This window comes from Nematolebias whitei, chromosome 14, assembly GCF_014905685.2.
Source record: "Nematolebias whitei isolate Nwh7 chromosome 14, NemWhi1, whole genome shotgun sequence".
Taxonomy (NCBI): Eukaryota; Metazoa; Chordata; class Actinopteri; order Cyprinodontiformes; family Rivulidae; genus Nematolebias; species Nematolebias whitei.
In genome coordinates, this window is record NC_056511.1 from 8928859 (window position 1) to 8948875 (window position 20017).

Genomic DNA, 20017 nt, shown 5'->3' on the forward strand with positions numbered 1-20017 from the left:
ATACTTTGTATATATATTCTAAAATAAACTACTACTTGTACTACTATTTCCTACTTTGTGGTTTTTCACTTATCGTTGGGCTTCAGGGTACGGATTCCCTGCGATAAACGAAGGACTACTGTACATATGTTCAAAATGCAGTTCTTCACAAATTTGTTTATTTATAATTATTGTATAACTACAATATAGCTGAGTGAGTGGTGACGCAGAGGTTAGAGAAGGTGGGCCTGTGATCGGAAGATTGCTGGTTCAACTCCCGGTACTGACCACATCAAAATGTGGGTGGGAGTGGTCAAGCACCCACACCTGTCTTCACCCTCATTTGCCCCACTCTGTGCCCTTGAGCAAAGCCCTTAACCCCGCCATCTGCTCCCCCGAGCACCCTAGATGGCAGCTCTCTGGTCCACACAGAGCGCTGTGGTAGCTCGGTGGTCTGAGGTTGCGTCAGGAAGGACATCCAGCGTAAAAACAGTTACCAAGTCTTCGTGTGAGTTATTTCGTTGTGGCGACCCCTGAAGAGGGGAGCAGCCAAAAGAACAAGTATAACTAAAATATAGCTGTAATTTAGACATACACTTGACACATTTTCCCATGAGTGAACATGGAGATCCACAGTTCTGGGACTGGTTTTTTTAAGCTTTAAACTTCAAAGCCTATACTAAACTTATTTAGCCTTAAAAATGTTGGACGTTGAATTTTGCACAGTCACGGCCGATCGTCTTTGAAGTGGCCAATATCAGCTGAATTGTCTATCTCTAGTTTATTTAATTTTTTCCACCAAGTTTCAGGCCACATGCATCTCACCTGTGAACAGCAGCTTACTGTCTTTATCATCTACTTGCAGAAGACAGCCTGTGCTAGTGATGGCTGACAGTGGGGCACATGGAAAGGTGAAAGTCAGACAAGTGATCCCACTAAAAACTGACGGTGCAGCTTTGTAAAAAAATAAAGTTGCCAAGAAATTACAGCGATTAACAACATTGGGTAAAAAGTGTTTCATTTAGCGGTAAAGATAATGGATAGATGCTCAGTAACTAAGCTAATGATTTTTTCACTGCATCCTGTAAGTATTAAGGTCAAAACTGCTGAGGGACGCCAAGCTTTATTATTATGTTTTGCTTTTCTCTTTTCCTAAATAGTTTAGCTATTTCGCCCGTGAGTTTCAAGCAACTATTTGGCTTTAATTTGTTTCTTCATAGTGCAGTAAATCTGCTAAGTTCAACCTTTTAACAATCAAATTACAAAAAAAGTGGCAGGTGGGAGGCATGGCGTCGGTAAATGTAGCACTAGTTATGATATATAGCCAACCAGGTCCATAAGAAATATGAGGGAGAGAAAATAAATCAGAACTACATGAAGCGAGCTGTTGAGGCCTATAATCGGCTCACACTTCAAAAACACACGTGAAGTCAAACAGCCCAACAGCCAGGCTGGGCTGGTTTTTATGAGGGAGCTCACCACACGGGGTGATCAGCATATGTTTTGTTGACATAAATTTTAAATTTATTGCCGTTGTCAAAAGCGACTGTAGGACTTAGTCAATTATTAACCGAGTAAATGGCCTTAAATAGTTTTATGAGAACTTCCTTAATGGCTGCAGTCAGTCTGTTTCAAATCACCCTTCATTCCTCCCAACGCAGACATAACATTCATATAAATGTATTTACACACACATGCACGTACGCACGCACTCGCACACACTCGTCATCTATCTCAGAGGCACATGAGAGTGGGCGGTTATGCGAATTGCATAAAAACATTGTTTAAAATGGGGTTTATTTGAACTAGAATCACTGATCTGAGATAATTTTTAGTGTCCTTTTACAAATCATTAAACCTTGTCAAAAGACTTAATTATGTCCAACAGACGTACAAGCCCAGATAAAGGAATTTTGAAACATTTAAATCCATATAAGACATACCTTTTAATAGCTTACTTATGACTAAGATTGGCTCGTTTTCTAACAAGGACAAATAAGCATGGTTCACGTATATCAGTAAATAATTTTATTTAACATTTTAGATTGTTAATGTTTTATAAGTACTGCAATACACACAACTTTGAGAACCCATGTCACCTTTCTGTGTCCAGTCTTTTTCAGTGTTGTTCAAGTTTTCTAGACACTACCTGTTGTTTGTCTTGTGCCCTACTGTAACATAAAGGACGCTTTACGGGTTTAAAAGTTTCACTTCCCGAAAATAAGAGCTGTCGCGTCGAAGCAAAGTCGAAGGCGGATTTCTAGAGGTCTCGAACTGTCTTTTCAAGAAACCGGATTACTTTAACAGGTGCTGTTTTCATTCTGTTGGACATCAAGTAATGTGCTGTTTCAATGAGAAGTAGCACACGCTCAGTGATAAACACACTTTGCTCATCAGCTCTACCTTTACGATGGAAAAAAAAACATGGCATTGGTTCCACTTTGAGTGCCCTTAGTAAGTCCATCCATGCCTTATCTGTCCTCTGTCTGGGAGGCACAATGGGCAAATTGAGAAAGGACACAAAAGGCTTTGGGAAGGCTTTGTGCTCTGTATGTGTTGCAGCCTGCTTCATACGTGTGCTTTCTCCTTATCGGTGTAAAAGTGAGCACATCATGTATGACCCTTAAAGAAAATCTTGCTCTGTAGCTTTGCTCAATTGGGTGAGTCATTTGTGTGGATGACATTTACAAGAAGTAATTACTGAAGGTTTTATCTACCTGCAACATAGGAAATACCTGCCTTAATGCCGTCCCTCAGAGGAAAAATGCAAGAGCATTGCCGGAGTGTAACGTTCATGAATGAAGCATTCCTACGGAGAAGTGGCAGTTTGTCTGCTTGATTGAATAAACCTAAATGCAGCGTTGCAGTGAGACAAATGCTATTGTCCAACGATATGTGTAAGTGATGCTGGATGATATCAATTATCCATGGATGCACAACTCTTCACCTTCACATTCTGAGGCTATTGGGAAATCTAGTGTCCTGTCCACACTACGCTGGATATTTTTTAAGTGACATTTTTAACTTTTTTGGTTTGTTTTTGGTAAAAGGAAAAATATATATACCATTTAAAGACTGCTTTCAGTTTTGCAGAATTGATGAAAAGGTAGCCTATTTTTTAAATGCTTACTAATATTCACTACCCTAGAAACTAAAACAACTACAGAGCTGTTTTTTAATGGTTTTACTTTGGCACGTTTCTTTTGTTCTTAATTGTGTCTTTGTCGCACTTTAATTGTGAGTTGAAACGGTTAAAGGTATTCAATGCAATGTATGAAAGCAAACATAAAATGCTCTCCCAAACTATACCAACTATACATTGAACTAGATCAAATGGTGCAGTTTGAAGGCGTTTACTCTAGTACTTTTCCAGATATACTCAAGTGTGGATATGCTGTCAATGTAAACAAGCTACTCAGCCAAATCTTCAGCACAGCATGTGTCACCATGAGTCACATGACTGACCTACATCAGTCTGGTTGTAGTCTGTGTAGTTAAACAAATATGACCTTTAAGTTTACAATTTGACCTATTTTTAGTCACGTCTGTCTTTTCTGTAGGTAAGCAATCGCACAATACACATTAACCATCCATTTAAAGAAAATATGGCACAGATTTTGTTTATTTTGATTTTTTAATTTTTGTCCAGTCTTTGTGACTTTACAATGAGTTCCTTTAATGTTTGATAGGAAAGTGTGAACAGTATCTAAGAAAATATTGTTTTCCGACAATCTTTAGTCAAGCTATGCATGTTCTTTCTCTGTTTTTGAAATGTTGCTAATGTGGACTTTCTCGCCCCCTAGTGGTATGGTAGAGGTATTGCAACATTTGTGTTAGCATCATGTAGATGGATGAAAATTAATTTAAGCAGATAAAAATTAAATGTCTTTTTAAAAACGTGTCAAGTGTAGACGAGGCCAAAATAAATAATTCACTTTCTTTGTGTGTGTTTGTTTCTTATGCATTATAATAGGCTGTTTGCACTAAAAGACCACGCCTAAATATAGATAATAGTTATTGTTGTTGGTTTTTTGTTATTGTTGGGTTTATTGATGCCTAGATAGATAGCTTTTATTTCTGCTTTGAGATTAAAGTGCAATTATTTTCAATCCATCCATTTATTATCTTTACCCACTTCTGCCTTTCCGGGTCACAGGCGCCACTGGTGTCCATGTCCAGCAGTCACTGTACGAGAGGCGGGGGACACCCTGGACAGGTCACAAGCCCATCAGAAGGCTTGATTCTTTTCATTTAGGTCGTTTGACCTTCATAAGACCTTTCCTTCCTCAGAGATTGACATTCAGCTGTCGGTCTGCTGCAACTTCAAGCTGCCAATTAATTATGACTTATTCATCCTCTTAACATTTTCTTACAAGTCTAACTTTTACCCTCTCTCATCCAGTTTCAAGGATGCTACTAAGCTTATAACTGCGTATTAACCTTGGTTGTTTAATTCTTACAGCCACTGCCTCAGAAAGTTTGGCAGTCTGGCTCAGTCTCTGCCTACTTCGCTTGAGGCACTAAAGAGAGCTATAAATCAGTCTGCATTTAACATCTGACATCAATCAGTCATGTTTTTGGAGAGTGGCACCACCTTCTCTTTAGAGGTTTAGTTGAGAGTAGCAAAGATTGAAAGCTGTCATCTCACCCAAGTTGAGCAAATCTCTTATCAAGGGCATTGTTTCCCCGAGAATGCACTTGGCTGATCCTTCTGTGCCACCTGACTCGACGGTGGAGACTTAAAAATGTTTGACAGTGTCTCATTTTGTCTGCCAAAAGCAGCCACTCAGCTGAGTGTTGAACCATGCGCTTTTTGCATGTGCAATTTCATCCTCGCCTGTCGAGGTTTTGATTTCCACCGTGCGATTACTGACTCGGTTTCAGATGCTCGCCGTATGGAACGGCGACCTATTTGGAAGATTAAACTCGGAAACGGCAAAATCTTGACAAACCATTATCACAATTATAGGCGTGTACGCCGCCCTCGAGATGAAATATTTGAAGCATTTTGGAAGGCTTAAGGCGCCGTGGCAGTTGTTTGGCAATTCATGTCACCTTAATTGCTTTAGAGCACTTTCAAATATCTCTCAGGAATAATATACTTTGCACTGAGCCGTGGGGTCTTTGAGGGTTTTGTAATAGAGGTGGTTGTAAGGATAAACTCTCTGATGTCTGTTATTTAGTTACCTAACCTTCAAGGCCCCTTCCACATAATCAAATATTGACCCTTTATCTTCTCTGACCTTGTGCGCCCAAACTGTGTTACAGGTTAATGACTAACCGTTTGGAAATGGACAATTTATTGCCAATAAGCCCTCACTTCTCGTCCTCATAAAGCCACAAATGGTTAAGTACTCCAATCAGCTGCCGTGCATATTTTATAAATAAAGTATTCGATTTGCAGCACGTTATTTGCAATACTTGAGATATGGGATGTTAATACTGTCTTCATTTGACATCAACAGCTATAAGTCATGCTCCAGTGACCTGTGCAAAAAAAAATATGTGGGGTAGTTGGTACTCTAATGGTTATTATTGTGCTCTGATGTTATGATAGATTGAGTGTGACGTTTCTTTACAGAATAAAAATAAAGGCCTCATTCATTTTGTGTGCGCTGCCAACACTTAGTAAAAGAAAGACACTCTGTTAAAGTACTGAATGTGTATTTGAGTGACATGAATGCACATTAAACTTTGCCTGGTCTGGCTGACTTTCTCACCGATGGAGTGCAGATGATGAAATGTTTGTTTTCGTTCTTGTTAACAGGAAAATGCACAGTGGAATGAAGACCTACAGTTGTGAGCTGTGTGGAAAGAGCTTTCTGGACAGCCTTCGTCTACGAATGCATTTGCTGTCTCATTCAGGTAAAGAGAAAAGTCGACCCAAAACACGCACTTTAAACCATAACTTGCACTAAAGGTTTTTATGATAAATACTGCAAATATACTGCAAAGATTTTCAGTCAGATCCTGCCGGGAATCAATTAATCTTATTTTAAAACACAGGCGAGGCCAGAAAGATTAATTAAAAAATGATTATAAAACATAAACGGATTTTATTGGCTTTAGATAAGTTTTATACATTTTGATGCCTGTGTAGTTCTGCCATGAAAATCATTTTGTATTTACAGTTGCGTCACTTTGCAATGTGGGTCAAAGTTTTCCAAACACAAAATCAAAAAGAGGTAACTGGGTGAAGGGTCAAAATCCTTTAGCGCAACCCCACCCGTCAAGTAAATTTTTGACAACGTTGTAAAGCTAAGGTGAAGCGGGTAATTGGTTTCAAAGTGCAAAAGGATTAGAGTGAAAAATAAAACAGCGGTCGTGACACAAATGTTTGGAAAGCACCACTTTGATCCTCATTACAGTTTTAGGTGTAAAAATTAATACTTTTCATCTTGGAAACATAATGCAGCATAAATTAGAATATTAGTAGAAAATGTCTGCCAATGTTTCCCTTTATTCAAAATACTTTTACTTCGCGTATCTCGTAATGTCTTTAATGAATAATAACACTTGAACTGAAGATTTGACCTTTTTAAATTTGTCAAATAATTTAAAATGTGAACTTAGAAATTCACTTTGATTCCAGTTTATTCATTTTTTTTTTGTCTTTAATCTTTAGTAAAATGTTTACAGTAGTCATTATTAATGAAGTTACTGCAACTGGAATGGAACAAAAAAAATGAATCTTGCATTTGCTTCAGCATGCTAAAAATGTGTCATATAATTGTATTTAGCCAATTTCAGTAACGTCAGTTAAATGACTCTTTGGTCCAGCGTTGGTGAGCTGCTCTGATGTGTTTACTCTGGCCGTGCCTGCACATCATCATTCTGTCCCCCTGTAATTCTACAATATCGGAGGACTTAAAGTTGCCAGAACACTAAACACAATCATTAGTGCAGTTTGACACTATTACAACCACCACTAAGCACATGTTTGATTCTATATCCCACCTGGGACACTTGGTCGACCCATTTCATTCCTTAACCCTTTACCCTGATTTAAATGATCATAACTGAAAGTCTAACCTTCACCTTAAAACACAGTCTTAACCTTTAATAGATGACTTTGTTCTCGTGGAGACTCGAATTTGGTTCTCACGTTCACAGGAACTCCACGTAAGTTTGATTTTAGAGCATATATTTTAGTCCATAAGGGGATATAAAGATAATGGACACACACAGTGTACATTTGCTTTGAGGCTACTCGGTTCCACACTCATGTTATTTTACTGGGCTGCAGCTGCTGGAGACTAGAAGGCAATTCCAGTTTCCCTCAGTATTGTGAGAAAATGGGCAAATCTTTAGTGTGGGTGTTTGTGACCAAGTGACCAGCAAGTCATGTCGTTATGTTTTGCATGGGCAGTTTTTGAAAATCTTTTAAGACGAGCCGATTTAGACAGGTTGTTAAATAATTATTATTTACTTTCATCATGGCTTTTAGACCTGGACGTGTTTTCTGACAGAGGAGCTAAACTACACCTCTTCAAGTTCAAGTGTCTTTATTGTTATTTGCATCACATGTGGTACATGAGGTGGAATGAAATTGTGTACTCAGGGTCGTAGTTACACTTAAAAATTACAAAAAATAAGTATAAAAAGAAACGGTATATAAGGGCTAAGATATACACGAACACTAATATGCCCCATGACAAGTGAAAATACACGAAGTTGGGATAATAGTACAAGTAGTAAGTAGTATTTTTTAATATACTGTATATATTAAGGCATTTTAAACCCTTCCCACACTCTTGCAATATTCTAAACAATGTTTCTAAACTCTAAACGTACTATAAGAGCACAGGATGTCATGATTTCCCTCTCGCTGCCTCTGCTGCTCTCAGCCACCTGCAAGCATTATTGGCCACGCCCACTTCTCCGCTCTGCACGGAGATCAGCTGATCAGCTGCAGCAGGAAGCTTATCCTGCAGTGTGGGCTGAACAGAGGTGCACCAGGTGCTTATTTTAAATAAAAATCCCACGCCGATTGTGCGGCTCATCCATCAATCAGCCAATTGTGTGTCATGTCTAATCTTATTTTGAAAAACCACAATAGAGTGAGTCCGCAAAAAACAAACTGCGAAGTAGTGAGGGACTACTGTAATGTAAATAATACGGTATATCAAGCAGCAGCTTGAGCATGAGTCTGTGGCAAGTAGATGGGTATGAATACAGCAGCATGAGATCAGCAGCATGGATAATCAGCAGCACAGATAGGTCACATATCACCAATTAAAGTGGCATTACAGTGATGGGTATTGGGTTTTGAGGTTGGTTTCAAACTTCTAAAAAAAAAAAAAGACAATTTTGAAATAAAATAAGTGATTTTCAAATGTTTGAACATGTCAAAAATGAATGCCAAAATATTGCAATTCTCTGGGACTCCAGCTAAGTACCCCAGACATTCGGGACACTCCCTCATGAATGCTGTTCACCTGCAGTGTCCTCTCAGTGAGTTACTACCTTAAAGCAGCAACAGGTTTTTTTTTTGTTTGTTTTTTTACAGCCCACAAAAAGTTTCCCATTGTTCTTGAAGATGATTTGTTAAAATTATTCCTGTAACCCCTTCTGCATTTCTTTTAACCTGCCAAAGTTGATCTAAAGATGCATCCCAGTAGAATGCATATGTCTGAATAGCCCACTCAACGTTTCCAATACTACAAGATCTCTTATACACCCCACCGTTCCAGCCTGTAAAGACAGATAAGAATAATTACCGGGATCATTTGTTTGTTCGTATCTCACCAACAGTTAAACATTGACTGACATTGATGTTGACACCCTTGCTATGTTATGACAAAGATGAATGACAAACTCATGCTGTGCCAGTGAATTGGCTCAGCACACAACTCAGTGTGTCACAAGCAAAAGTTGCTCCGAGCAAATATTCACAGTTTATTTTTAAATTACTCCCCGGTTTTACGATCCCCACTGTGCATGCATGCAACAGCCCTCCCTGCACACCCCACCCCCACATCCCCTTCTCAATCACTTGTCAAAGCAGGAGGACAAAGTGCTGCAACACAACAAAAATGAGACGGAGAATATTTAGAAACGTCACAGCGCATGTATTTCCCAGTGTGGCTCCAATTATTGTATATGTTTCCTCAGATATGTCTCGCCCTGAGGCATCTGTTCTAAAGTCACTGTTCATGCAAGAAACTAAAGTAAACATGTAGTCAAAGTTTCCTTTTAGTGTATGGAGTTAGGACTAACTGGAGACGGGGAGCAAGTGAGGGCAATCTTATGTGTATCATGCTTGTGCAACTTTGCTGGCGACGCATATCCAAATAATATTTTTCCTCTCAAATGATGTATTTTGGTTTGGGAAATATTAAAGTCATAATCAATCACCATATACGGTACAGGAAGCACAATTTCCAGGTATTTATTCTGTGCCAGAAAGTGTCCATGTGTGAATATAATGGGCGTATTTGTAATAAATACATGAGGTAAAAACAGTAGTGGGATTAATTAAACATCAATATTAGCTTGTGGTTCAGTAAATCTTAAAGATTAAGAATAGAGGTCAGTATCAGTGGCAGAAAATGCTTCATGTGTGCTTTATTTGATGTGTGTCATACAAAATCATACATATGTAACGTGGTACCAATAGAACAAAGTTACATATGTTTTTAAATCAATTGTTTATTTCTATAGCGCCAAGTCACAACAACAGTGGTGTCAAGGCACTGAACAGAAACATTCATATATATATAAAAGTAAATTAATAACATTATTTATCTGAAGAGCAGACTTCACTTCATCACTGAACTCTCATCTTGAGCAAGCATGAAGGCGACAGTGGAGAGGAAAAACTCCCTCATGAGGAAGAAACCTTTGGCAGAACCAGGTTCAGGACAAGCGACCATCTGCTTCGACCGGCTGGGTTTGACAGGAACAGATACACAATGGCAGCTCCAGAATGGAAGCGAGCATCTTAAGATAGAAATTATTTCAAATGTAAACTATTCATTTGATGAAACAAAGTCAATTTGTCCTCTAGTAGTCTAAGCCTTTAGCAGCATAACAAGCCAACCCTAACTATAGGATTTATCAATAAAGAAAGTCTTAAGTCCAGTCTTAAAACTGGACAATGTGTCAGCCTTAAAGGACAGAAATTGGAAATTGGTTCCACAAGAGAGGAGCCTGATAACTGAAAGATCTTCCTCTGGTTCTGGAAACTCCAGGAACCACAAATAATCCTGCAGTCTGAGAGCGAAGTGCTCTGTTAGGAAAATAGTTTAGTTTAGCGCCATCCATCTCCATCCATCCATCCTGCTCCATCCATCCATCTCCATCCATCCATCCATCCATCCATCCATCCATCGTGGCCAAAGCCGCTAGCTCTCCAGTGTTCCTCCACTTGCACCAGCTGAGTGAAGCGAGTTGTTGACTCGCTGTTGCAGTTCTTAGAAATTTTAAGCGTCACTCAAAAATTACGTTATGAATATGGAAAAAAAAAAACATATAAGTCGCTTCGGTGTATAAGCCGCAGGACTGACAAATCTATGCAAAAAACTGTGACTTATACACCGGAAAATACAGTATGTAAAGCCTCCACCTTTATAGTATAGAAACAAATAATACAATCCAAGAATGCAGTCAGTTGATCATAAATTTAGGAACACAGTCAAACAGAAGAAAAATAAAACAAATAAAAAACACATCTATAAAGTATTAATGGAAATTTGAATAAAATATGTAACAAAATGACGGTCACAACTCTTTAATTAAGTAAAGTTTTAAATAATGTTAAACACTTTCACAGAAGGCCTGCCTGTTACCAAATGTGAAAAATGATTCCAAACATCATCTCCCCTGTAACGAAGAGAAAACTGGCCTCTACTGGTCTGATATTTAGGAAGATGAAGCGCTGGACTCTGGCGAGTTCAGTAAGAATGAAACGGCATATTTGATTTAAAGTAATGGGTGAAATGCTTTGGTATATCCTCTTGACTTACATAAATCTTATGAACAGAAATACAAATTTGAAAAATGTTGATATAAATAATAAGAATCTGGAAATTCTTAAACAGAGGAGCAGGACAATGATAATCTGATCGAGTTGCAATTGTAACGAAGCGTTTTTGAGAACCTTAAATTGTGCAAAGTTGCAGGAAACGTGAAAATATGGAACAATAAGATCTGTAATATAAGATGGAGCTAGGGTGTTGAGGGCTTTGTAGGTTAGAAGTAAGATTGTGAATTCTACCACAATTTCACCACAGTTCGTGCAAAACAGACAGCTACTGTTATGCTAAGTATTAATTTGGGATCTACTGTTACGAAGCCTCAAATTTCCCATGTTGTTTGTCGTCACTTTGCAAGATTTAATCCAAATGTGGTGTTTTGACAAGAGGGAGGGATGGTAAGTTATCACTCAAACAGGTTGTCTTCTCAGCTAATTAGCGGTAGTTAGCAGGGTGCGGTCTTAATCCATATTTATTGTTTCATAGCTGGCAAGCTTTACTGACTGAGTGATGTCATCCACTTTCTATCTCATTGCACCAGCACTTTTTAATTGCATAACTGCAGTGGGTGGTAGTGCACACACATTTGCATTATATTGAACAGCATCATAGAAATAAATTAAATAAATGTTACAACCCGAGTGCCAACTCTTTAAGTGTAAATTTGTAAAATACAGAATAAAAAGCAAATTAAGAGAAAATCTGTGGTACAGGTGTGGGTAATAAGGTCTCAGTTGTCGTTGAGCAAAACTCTTGTGGGAGGAGATCAAATGGAAAAAACAGAACTCTGAAAACTCTAGGAAGAACCGCGAACTCTACCATGAGAAAAGGCATTTGAGCGGAAGATGTGGGCAGTGTATTTTTAGCTACGGTGGCAGCAAGTACACAAACTTTCTTTGCTTTTTTTTTTTTTTTCCATGCAAGGCTGACTCGATGCACAACATCAACCTGTACTGTTACACATCAGTGTTGGCTCATAGCCGCTTTAGTTGGACGTAAAAGTCAAGACGAGCGCTTCTGTCGAGACAGGCGACGGTTAAGGAAGAGACGGCGCTGAGGCAAAAGCAACTTTGATACTTTTTGTTGTGTGTGGTTTTCTTTTTGTGTACTTTGGTTTCTAGTCTCCTCCTCCGCCTGAACCGTTTGACGCTCAAGACTTTTCTTGGTTCGACACCGCAGCTCGTTTTTTTTTGTTTTGTGTGTCTTTGTAACAATGGCACTCCACCAAGTCCCAAAACCCTCGACTTGAGCCCCCACCCCCGACTCACACACTGTCACGCCGCCGTCATCTTTCAGCTCACCTCACAAAAGGCCGAATATTGGGGAGGTGAAGCGAGAGTGGAGAGGCTTCTCGGTATGCACGTCGTGTGTCGTGGATGTGGAGCTTTTCAAATGCTGCTGCCGGCACACCTCCTTCCTCCCACTCTGCTTACCACCCTTGTCTCTCACTTTCTGTCTATCTGTCCATCTGTGTGTGTTTCTGTGCTTGTTGTACAGAGGACGTGGCAGCTCGCCAGCCTGGGCTCCGTGCCACAGATCAGGGTACAGTATGTACAGTCTACCTCATGCCAGCTATTTAATTTTTGTTTTCCTCTCGTCTTGTTCCCTCTCAGGCTTTGGTTGTATTGTTTTTATCTCCGCCTGCTGTTTAATGTTTGACAGCCGTTGCTGAGCCAAGGCCTGCATGTTGCTGGGTTGGGTTAAGTGCAGAACTGTGACTCAGACTTTTTTTTTTTACTTTTATACTATAATAAATTTAACTTTTAAAATAAGTAAATGCATAAACGGCCCTTTAATACATTCTATAAATGAACCAAGCCATAACTATTCAATTCAATTCAAAAATACTTTATTATTCCCAAAGGGAAATTAATTGTTGTTGTAACTCATCATCCTGGTTTCATTAGCGTTGTTATAGATGCTCTCTTGTAGCAGTCCGTCCCACAGTGGATCCGAAGAAACTGGCTGCAGATGCTGATCCGCTCATCCAGACCCAGCAGATCTCTTGGTCCTCTTGGGCATCAGAACTGCCTGAATGCCATGCAGAACTCCTTGAGCGATGGCCATTTCTCAGCTGCTGCAAAGCCCCTTGTCGCTGCTAACTTAACTGCAGATGCCGGGGGACGATCTCAGTCCTCCCGCTGTCACAAGCCGCGTTTCCCACTACCTCCAAGATCTCTGCACTCAAGCACTCGAACACTGTATCCAGGTAGACAGAAATGCATCCACGGCACCTCCTTTTCTACTCATTTTGGATTTGGGGCTGTAGTTAAGGTATTATTTGCGCTCTTGAGACATTAATCAGCAGCTCCCAGTTGTAGAAAACCACCTTGTTGTCATGGTCACGCATCATAATGTCCAAAGGTAAAAAGGTTTCAGTAAAAATTCTTCCAGCTGCACAGCATCCGATACCAGAGGAAATAATTATCCAAACAATTGATTTACATTCAGAAAAAAGGAGTAATTAAAGCTTTCCAAAGCAAAATCTCAGAAAGAAAGTAAGCGAGATACTCCAACATGCAGCCACCTTGAGCAGCGCAGTTCTAGAACAATTACAACTGGTGCAATTCCAACTATTATTTTACAGCCCTAAGCTCAAAAATATTGGAGTTTTGTGTAAACTGAGAATCCAATTTTTTTTTATATTTACAATGAAACATAGTATAAGTAAATATTCAAACTAATGAAAATGTACCATTTTGGTACCAAATTGTACAGGGCCATGTCTGCCACTGTGAAGCCTTCCCTCTTCTTTTAACAACAGTCTGTCAACATCTAGGAGTTTTTAAAGAAAAAAATGTTGCTCAATTTCTGTCTGCTGTAAGATTAAGCCTGTTGTCTTTGCTGGATTTATTTAGCTGAATTGAAGCAGATGTTCTGAAACCGGTACATAGTTTTCTACATTGATTTCCAGATGTTTAAGCTGTCCATGCCAGAGACACTCATGTACCCCTATACTAGCAGAGAGGTTTGCTTCTGAACTGTGCACTGACAAAGGGGCTGATGGTTCTTGTCGTCTTTAGTGTGAAGAGCTTTAACCTGCATTTGTGGATGGCTCAGTGATCTGAGGTTACAGACAATGATTTGTGGAAGTGCTCCTGAGCCCATGCAGTGATGTCCAGAACAGAATCACACCTGTTTTAATGCACTGCTGTCTGAAGAGGCATCTAGTATTAACTTTTGACCTTATCCTTTGTGTTCAGAGATTTATCCACGCACTTGAAAGCATTTGATGACAATATGAACTGTACACATTTGGATATTCAGTCTTTCAAATTTTCCTTGAGGAAAAATTATTAAAAGAATTAAAAATTCTGAAATTTTTTCACTATTTTTAGACACAGTTTTATGCAGACTGGTGAACCTCTGCCCATTTTTACTTCTGAGAGTATCAGCTTTTCTAAAATGCTTTTTTATACTCCATCCTCTTCCTGACTACTTGACAATTAACCTGTTAAGTTTAACTGTAAGTTTACTTATAAAATTATCCTGCCACAGTTTCCCAACCCTTACAGCTTTTTCTTGCCTCTGTAAAATAATTTTGAGATGTGCGCTGCCAGACAAATTACTTTTGTCCAAAACAAAATGTTTGCTTAAACTTTTAACATGTTTTCTGTATTCTTATATGCTTTAAAGCTCAAACAAAGATGACCAAAGGAGGCTGACGTAACCGTTGAGATTTTCATGTTTTTCCTGGACAAGCGTGCTGGTACATATAAATAGTACTAGTTGTAACACTGCCCCCCACCCCAAACACTTGAAATGCCATCTCTAATACTTTCTGTTTTTCACCGGACTGCTTTTATATCTTAGGAGTAGTAATCGTCTAGTAGCAGTACATACAGCAGCCGACCCATGTTCATGGGGCTGACTTTCTTGGTATGTAACCTGCAGCACGTCAAAAGCAATCCATAGTTCTTTAACTGCAGCAGAAGGTGATGGGTGTTGCTCATAGACACAGTGTGATGATAGCTGAATGAGAGATTTGTAACTTGTCACTTTACAATGAGAGATCCTGTAAATGTGTTCCAGCATGAATATAACGGTCTATATCTTCACGATCTGCCTGCATCCTGCATTTACCCAAATTTTTCACCCTATAAGTCACATTTTTTGCATCCCCTGTGACTTATACGCCAAAGCGACATACTTATGGATTTTTTTCCCATATTTATAAACTAATTTTTGGCTGAGATATGACCGTTTTCATTCATTCTGACTGCAAATATTAAGCACTACCATTTTCAGCTGCTAGATGGCACTCGAGTAGTATGGCATGCCGTTGTGTCATGTAGTAGATAAAAGTGGATATTAATGTCACAATTAGCTTGCCATAGACTGCCACCGTCGTCCAGCTCGCTTGGAGCAACCATAAAATCAGCTTCACCTCGCTGCGCTGCGCCGCCCCGGCGAAATGCAGCTAATTTGACCAATGAAGTGCATTTATTAAGTAAAAGTTCAACTGAGACACACCTTTGCTATAATTTCGAGCAAACAAATATTTGTTTTTAAGTGTTAATCTTGTTAATTTCTTGCTAACGTCCTCTCGTGCATGCTCCTGCTGCCGCTATTTGGCATCCAGTTGATTTCTGGCACAACACCGGCCCACATTTCTGAGTTGTCGGCAGTGACGCGTAATAGATGAGACGTACACGGTGAATCGACGTATTGAAGGATTTTTCCACTTTATTAGACATATTTGGACTGAAGCGACCTATAGGGTGGAGTGTCGTGTACGGCGGAAAATACGGTATTGATTTTACCAAATTTCACTGTATGTAACCTGTATGGGGAGTGGTGGCACAGAGGTTAGAGAAGGCGAGCCTGTGATTGGAAGGTTGCCGATTCGACCCCCTGGACCGACAACATCAAGATGTGGGTGGAAAAGTTGCAACACCCTCATTTGCCCCACCTTGGGCCCTTGAGCAAGGCCCTTAACCCCCACCATCTGCCCCCCCGGGTGCCCTAGATGGCAGCTCTCTGCTCCACACAGAGGGCTGTGGTAGCTCGGTTGTTTGTGGTCGTGTCAGGGAGAGTATCCTGCGTGAAAACAACCGCCAAGTCTTCATGCGAGTTAGTTCGAAAGGAAAAATACTGTGCGTTACTTTTATTTAAACAGAAATACTTTCATTAAAGTGTTTTATTTGTCTTTTTCTTGGCTATACCTTAACCAGTTTTGACAAAAAGTAAAACCCGTTAAACTCTATATTTGAGTATATTCAGTTTAAATGTGCACCAAATCCGTCTTACTCTGCAAATTCTAAGAACTGGAGCCATTTGATCTTTGAACTGCCAGTAATGTTCTTAAGAGATTAATTTGCCAACCAGAGGGATATTTAGATAAAGAAATAATGCTTTGTGTTGCAGATGACTGCAGGTGTTAAATGTGCAAGAACACATAAAAGTGTACTCGCACTAAGTGAACGTGGACAACGAACATTGTTTCAGATGCAGCTGCTGCTCATGCATCAGTCTAACATTTTTACTCGCAGTATTGGTTTTAGAATATCTATATTTCTGTGAGTCCAGGTTCTGACAGCCCTGCCATTTGCATAAACTGTCATGCTTCATCATTTTGGGACGCTCATGTTGGCCACACTTGTGGGGCAGAATAATTCAAAGCTGTAAATTTCCAGAATCAGGTGTACAGCTGCCGCGTGTTTTTGACAATGCTGCCCGAGTTGGCAGTAAAATTTCTTTAAAAACTGCACGACCTGGTTCGATAACCACGCAGCTTTTAAAACGCAAAAATATCAATCTTAAGATGAAAGTCTTATTAAAGGAATATAGTTTTCCCTTTGCCCATGACTGATGATTTATCGCAGCTTCTAAAGATTCTAACCTTCATTCCAATCAGATTAAAGTGCCCGTCATAAATACTCAGCGCTGTTTACTCGAGCAAACATGCAAACAGTTGCTGTATAAAAGCTGCGAAGTAGGAGGGCTTTTTTTTTTCTTTCTCTTTTGTACTTTCCCTGTGCTTCCATCTTCGTGGCGTTTGTTTGGCTTTTCGGCACTCGGCTCGGTCGGCTGTTTTGGCGTTTTGCTGGCTCTCGCCTCGCAGTGATGACGACACGTTTGTGCCGGCAGGTCTGGATGTTCTGCCAGCATTCCAGCGTTTATGATCGCTCGCAGATGTGAGTCCAGGAACACACTGTACTGTACCCAAACCCAGAAATTAATGAAACTTGACTGCCTTCCAGGCCACAAATTCCTAAATGTGTGTGTGTGTGTGTGAGAGACGGCAGATAGGGGAATCAAGAGGGTGGAGGGATGCTAATAAAAGCAAGTAGCAGGAAAAAAAAGTAGTTCGTAAAAATGGAAACGTGTCGCAAATTGTTGAGCGGCTTGTATATACACTGTACAGCTGTTCTCTTCTGAAGTCACAAACACACACATCGGTGTTTTATTTTTTTTTTTCTAGGATGACACAGAAGATCAAGTGCAGCAGCTCATTATGTTGTAGCATAACATCACCCCTCCTCTGCAACTTAAAACTCCACCTGCACTTCCTGCCATACCTCCCCTGATCTGCTGATTTACTGCAACACCAGGGAGATCAGGCCGCTGGAGAAACCTCAGCTGGTTTAGATTACACGAGGGACACACAAGTGAGAGGTGACACAATGCAGGGCCCCTCTTCTAATAGTGCAGCATCAGCCATAGCTGTCAAACTAATATTTTTAGTAGCCTTCAGAGACTGTGGGGAAGTAAAGGTGGGGGTCTTGTTAAACCTCTGTCCTGAGTAAATCTGACTTTATTGGACGCGTGTTACTCCCGGTGGTTGCCCTCCTTATCCAGGACTTGGTGTGCCTGCGGGGGGGAAAAAAAAGAATGCTTTTGAAGAAGTAAAACGTAAAAATAGCCGGGCTGAGCAGCATGAGGGATGATCCTCTCTGTGATAAAGTCTCAGGATGACTCAGTTGAAAGCTCAACTTTCAGGCTCCATGGCTAGTTGCCGCAGATGTCATTTTGCTTTACTGGAAGTGACTTGGCGGTTGACGATGGCTTGCACCGCAGAGAAATATGTTGTGTATGTTCAGCGGATGCCTTATGCGTTTAATGGATTTGTATGACGACACGTTGGGATGTTATTGCACTGCAGCGCGAGTCAAACAGGGATATACGTTCTCGTGAAGCGTATTTTTACACATGAGATTCTTGCTCTCAAGGCACAAGAAGAGAATTAATTTAATGGGCGCCACGGCTCGTTCACGCTCCGCAGATGAGACCGTTTCCAGTTTGAAATACTTTTATTAAGTATTGTGCTTAAGTTTATATTTAAAGTTGAATAAAATAGTAAATTCTGAACACATAACTGCTGTAAACAAACAAGTGTCCGAGTTATTTCTTCTGCTTCTTATCACCAGCAAACTGGTTGGTCCACCATGGGAGTGTGCTGCTTGTGGGACTGAGTTTGTTGTGGCTCCACGGACTGATGAAGTCCTTTGGATGAAGGATGAAATAAATCAAAAAATAAAACGTCCAGATGACCTGACTTAAATTTGTTGGGTACTTCTTCTACAATTTACCTCCCAAAGGGGAAAGCTGAACAATAACACCTTTGTGTGTGTGTTTATGTGGACCACTAGCAAAGTATCTCATTAACCGCTGAACAGATTTTAATGAAACTAGCTAAAAGTAATCCTTGGGTGTGTGTCAACAACTGATTACCTTTTGGAGTTAACCACATTCATGATGTTCGCCACTGCAAACTAATTCTAACTAAGACAAAAACTCGAACTCAGCTCAGCTTTGTATTAATACCACACCCAGTGTCTTGTGTACTTTGCCAAAAACAGAATGAATCGTCAAAAATCTTTATTTTGTTCAACATCTGTCAAAGTCTGTGAGGGGGGAAATGACTCTTTGCTGCTTTGTCATGTGCCTGAATTTCAAAAAGGCAAATAAAGGCTGTTAGTTGTCATCATCAAGTCTGTTTTTAGCTAAATATTATTAGCCTCACGTTTAGAAATGAGCATTTTAGCTTTGAAAAATTGTAATAGTGTATTTGGGTACCACTTTACAATAAGGCTCCCCTTATAGATGGCTAATAAATAGATATGTTATTAATTCATCTTTAAACACTTTATAAATCATTAATAACTGCTTATTATGCATTAATTAAGAGTAATAGAGACAAAACAAACCAGTTTGTTGCCAAATAGTGAGCCAAATCTGTTCACTTATACATTTAATCAAGAGTTGTTATATCAAACATTTCAGACTACGTTACTACCTTGTAAGCACAATAAGCATTTGTAAACCTACTTTTTAGCATATAATATTGTACTTTATCACTGCATTATAAATATCTAAAACTAATATTATATCCTAAAAAAATTGGTTTACAAATGCGTATTGTGCTTATAAACTCTTGATGAAATGTTTGTGTCAGATTTGACTCACTATTTGGCAACAAACTGATCTATTTTATTTCTCTGTTACCCTTAATTAATGCATAAAGAGCAGTTATTAATGGCTTATAAAGTGTTTACAAAGGACTTAATAACGCATCTATAAACTATTTAATAGCCATCTATAAGGGGAGCCTTATTGTCAAGTGGTACTTGTATTTGAATGGTGTTTTGCAGGAGTGCAACAATGCAGTCACAAAAAAATGATGGAGGTTTATTTAACAAATTTTGTGAACTTAATGGTAAACCCAGGAAAAAAAAATGGCTGTACATTGCAGAATAATTTGTAAAACCACAATTTCTAATTATACAGACAAGCCTAAAAGTTTACTTTGTGATTTGAAGTAGATCTAGCCTTTAAGAACGACTACTACTAGTAAAAAGGAAAAACGCCCACAAGTATCCACGTTTTATCAAACTAATGACTCCAGCAGATTAGTGAGTAATCCAATACCTGCCGCCCTTTTTTCTGTAAGTGATTACTCTCAAAGCCTGTCGATCAAAAAAAAAGTTAGAGCTCAAAGTTAACCTTTCAGCCCTCTCTATTTTCAGACGAGAAAAAACCAGGAAGACTTGATCTTATTCCTTTTATTACAGGGATATTGCAGCTTTAAATCCTTTTGGTTGCTAAGTAGCGAGTGCCCC

The 20017-nt window shown here is 39.5% G+C and overlaps 1 protein-coding gene across 1 annotated transcript in view; it reads left to right on the forward strand.

The window, feature by feature from the left end:
- zbtb16a (zinc finger and BTB domain containing 16a) overlaps positions 1–20017 on the forward strand; it is a 197372-nt gene that overhangs the window by 70601 nt on the left and 106754 nt on the right. Inside the window, exon 2 of the mRNA XM_037687812.1 lies at positions 5747–5844. Coding sequence (XP_037543740.1) covers positions 5747–5844 — 98 coding nt within the window. The remainder of the gene's footprint in view (positions 1–5746; positions 5845–20017) is intronic.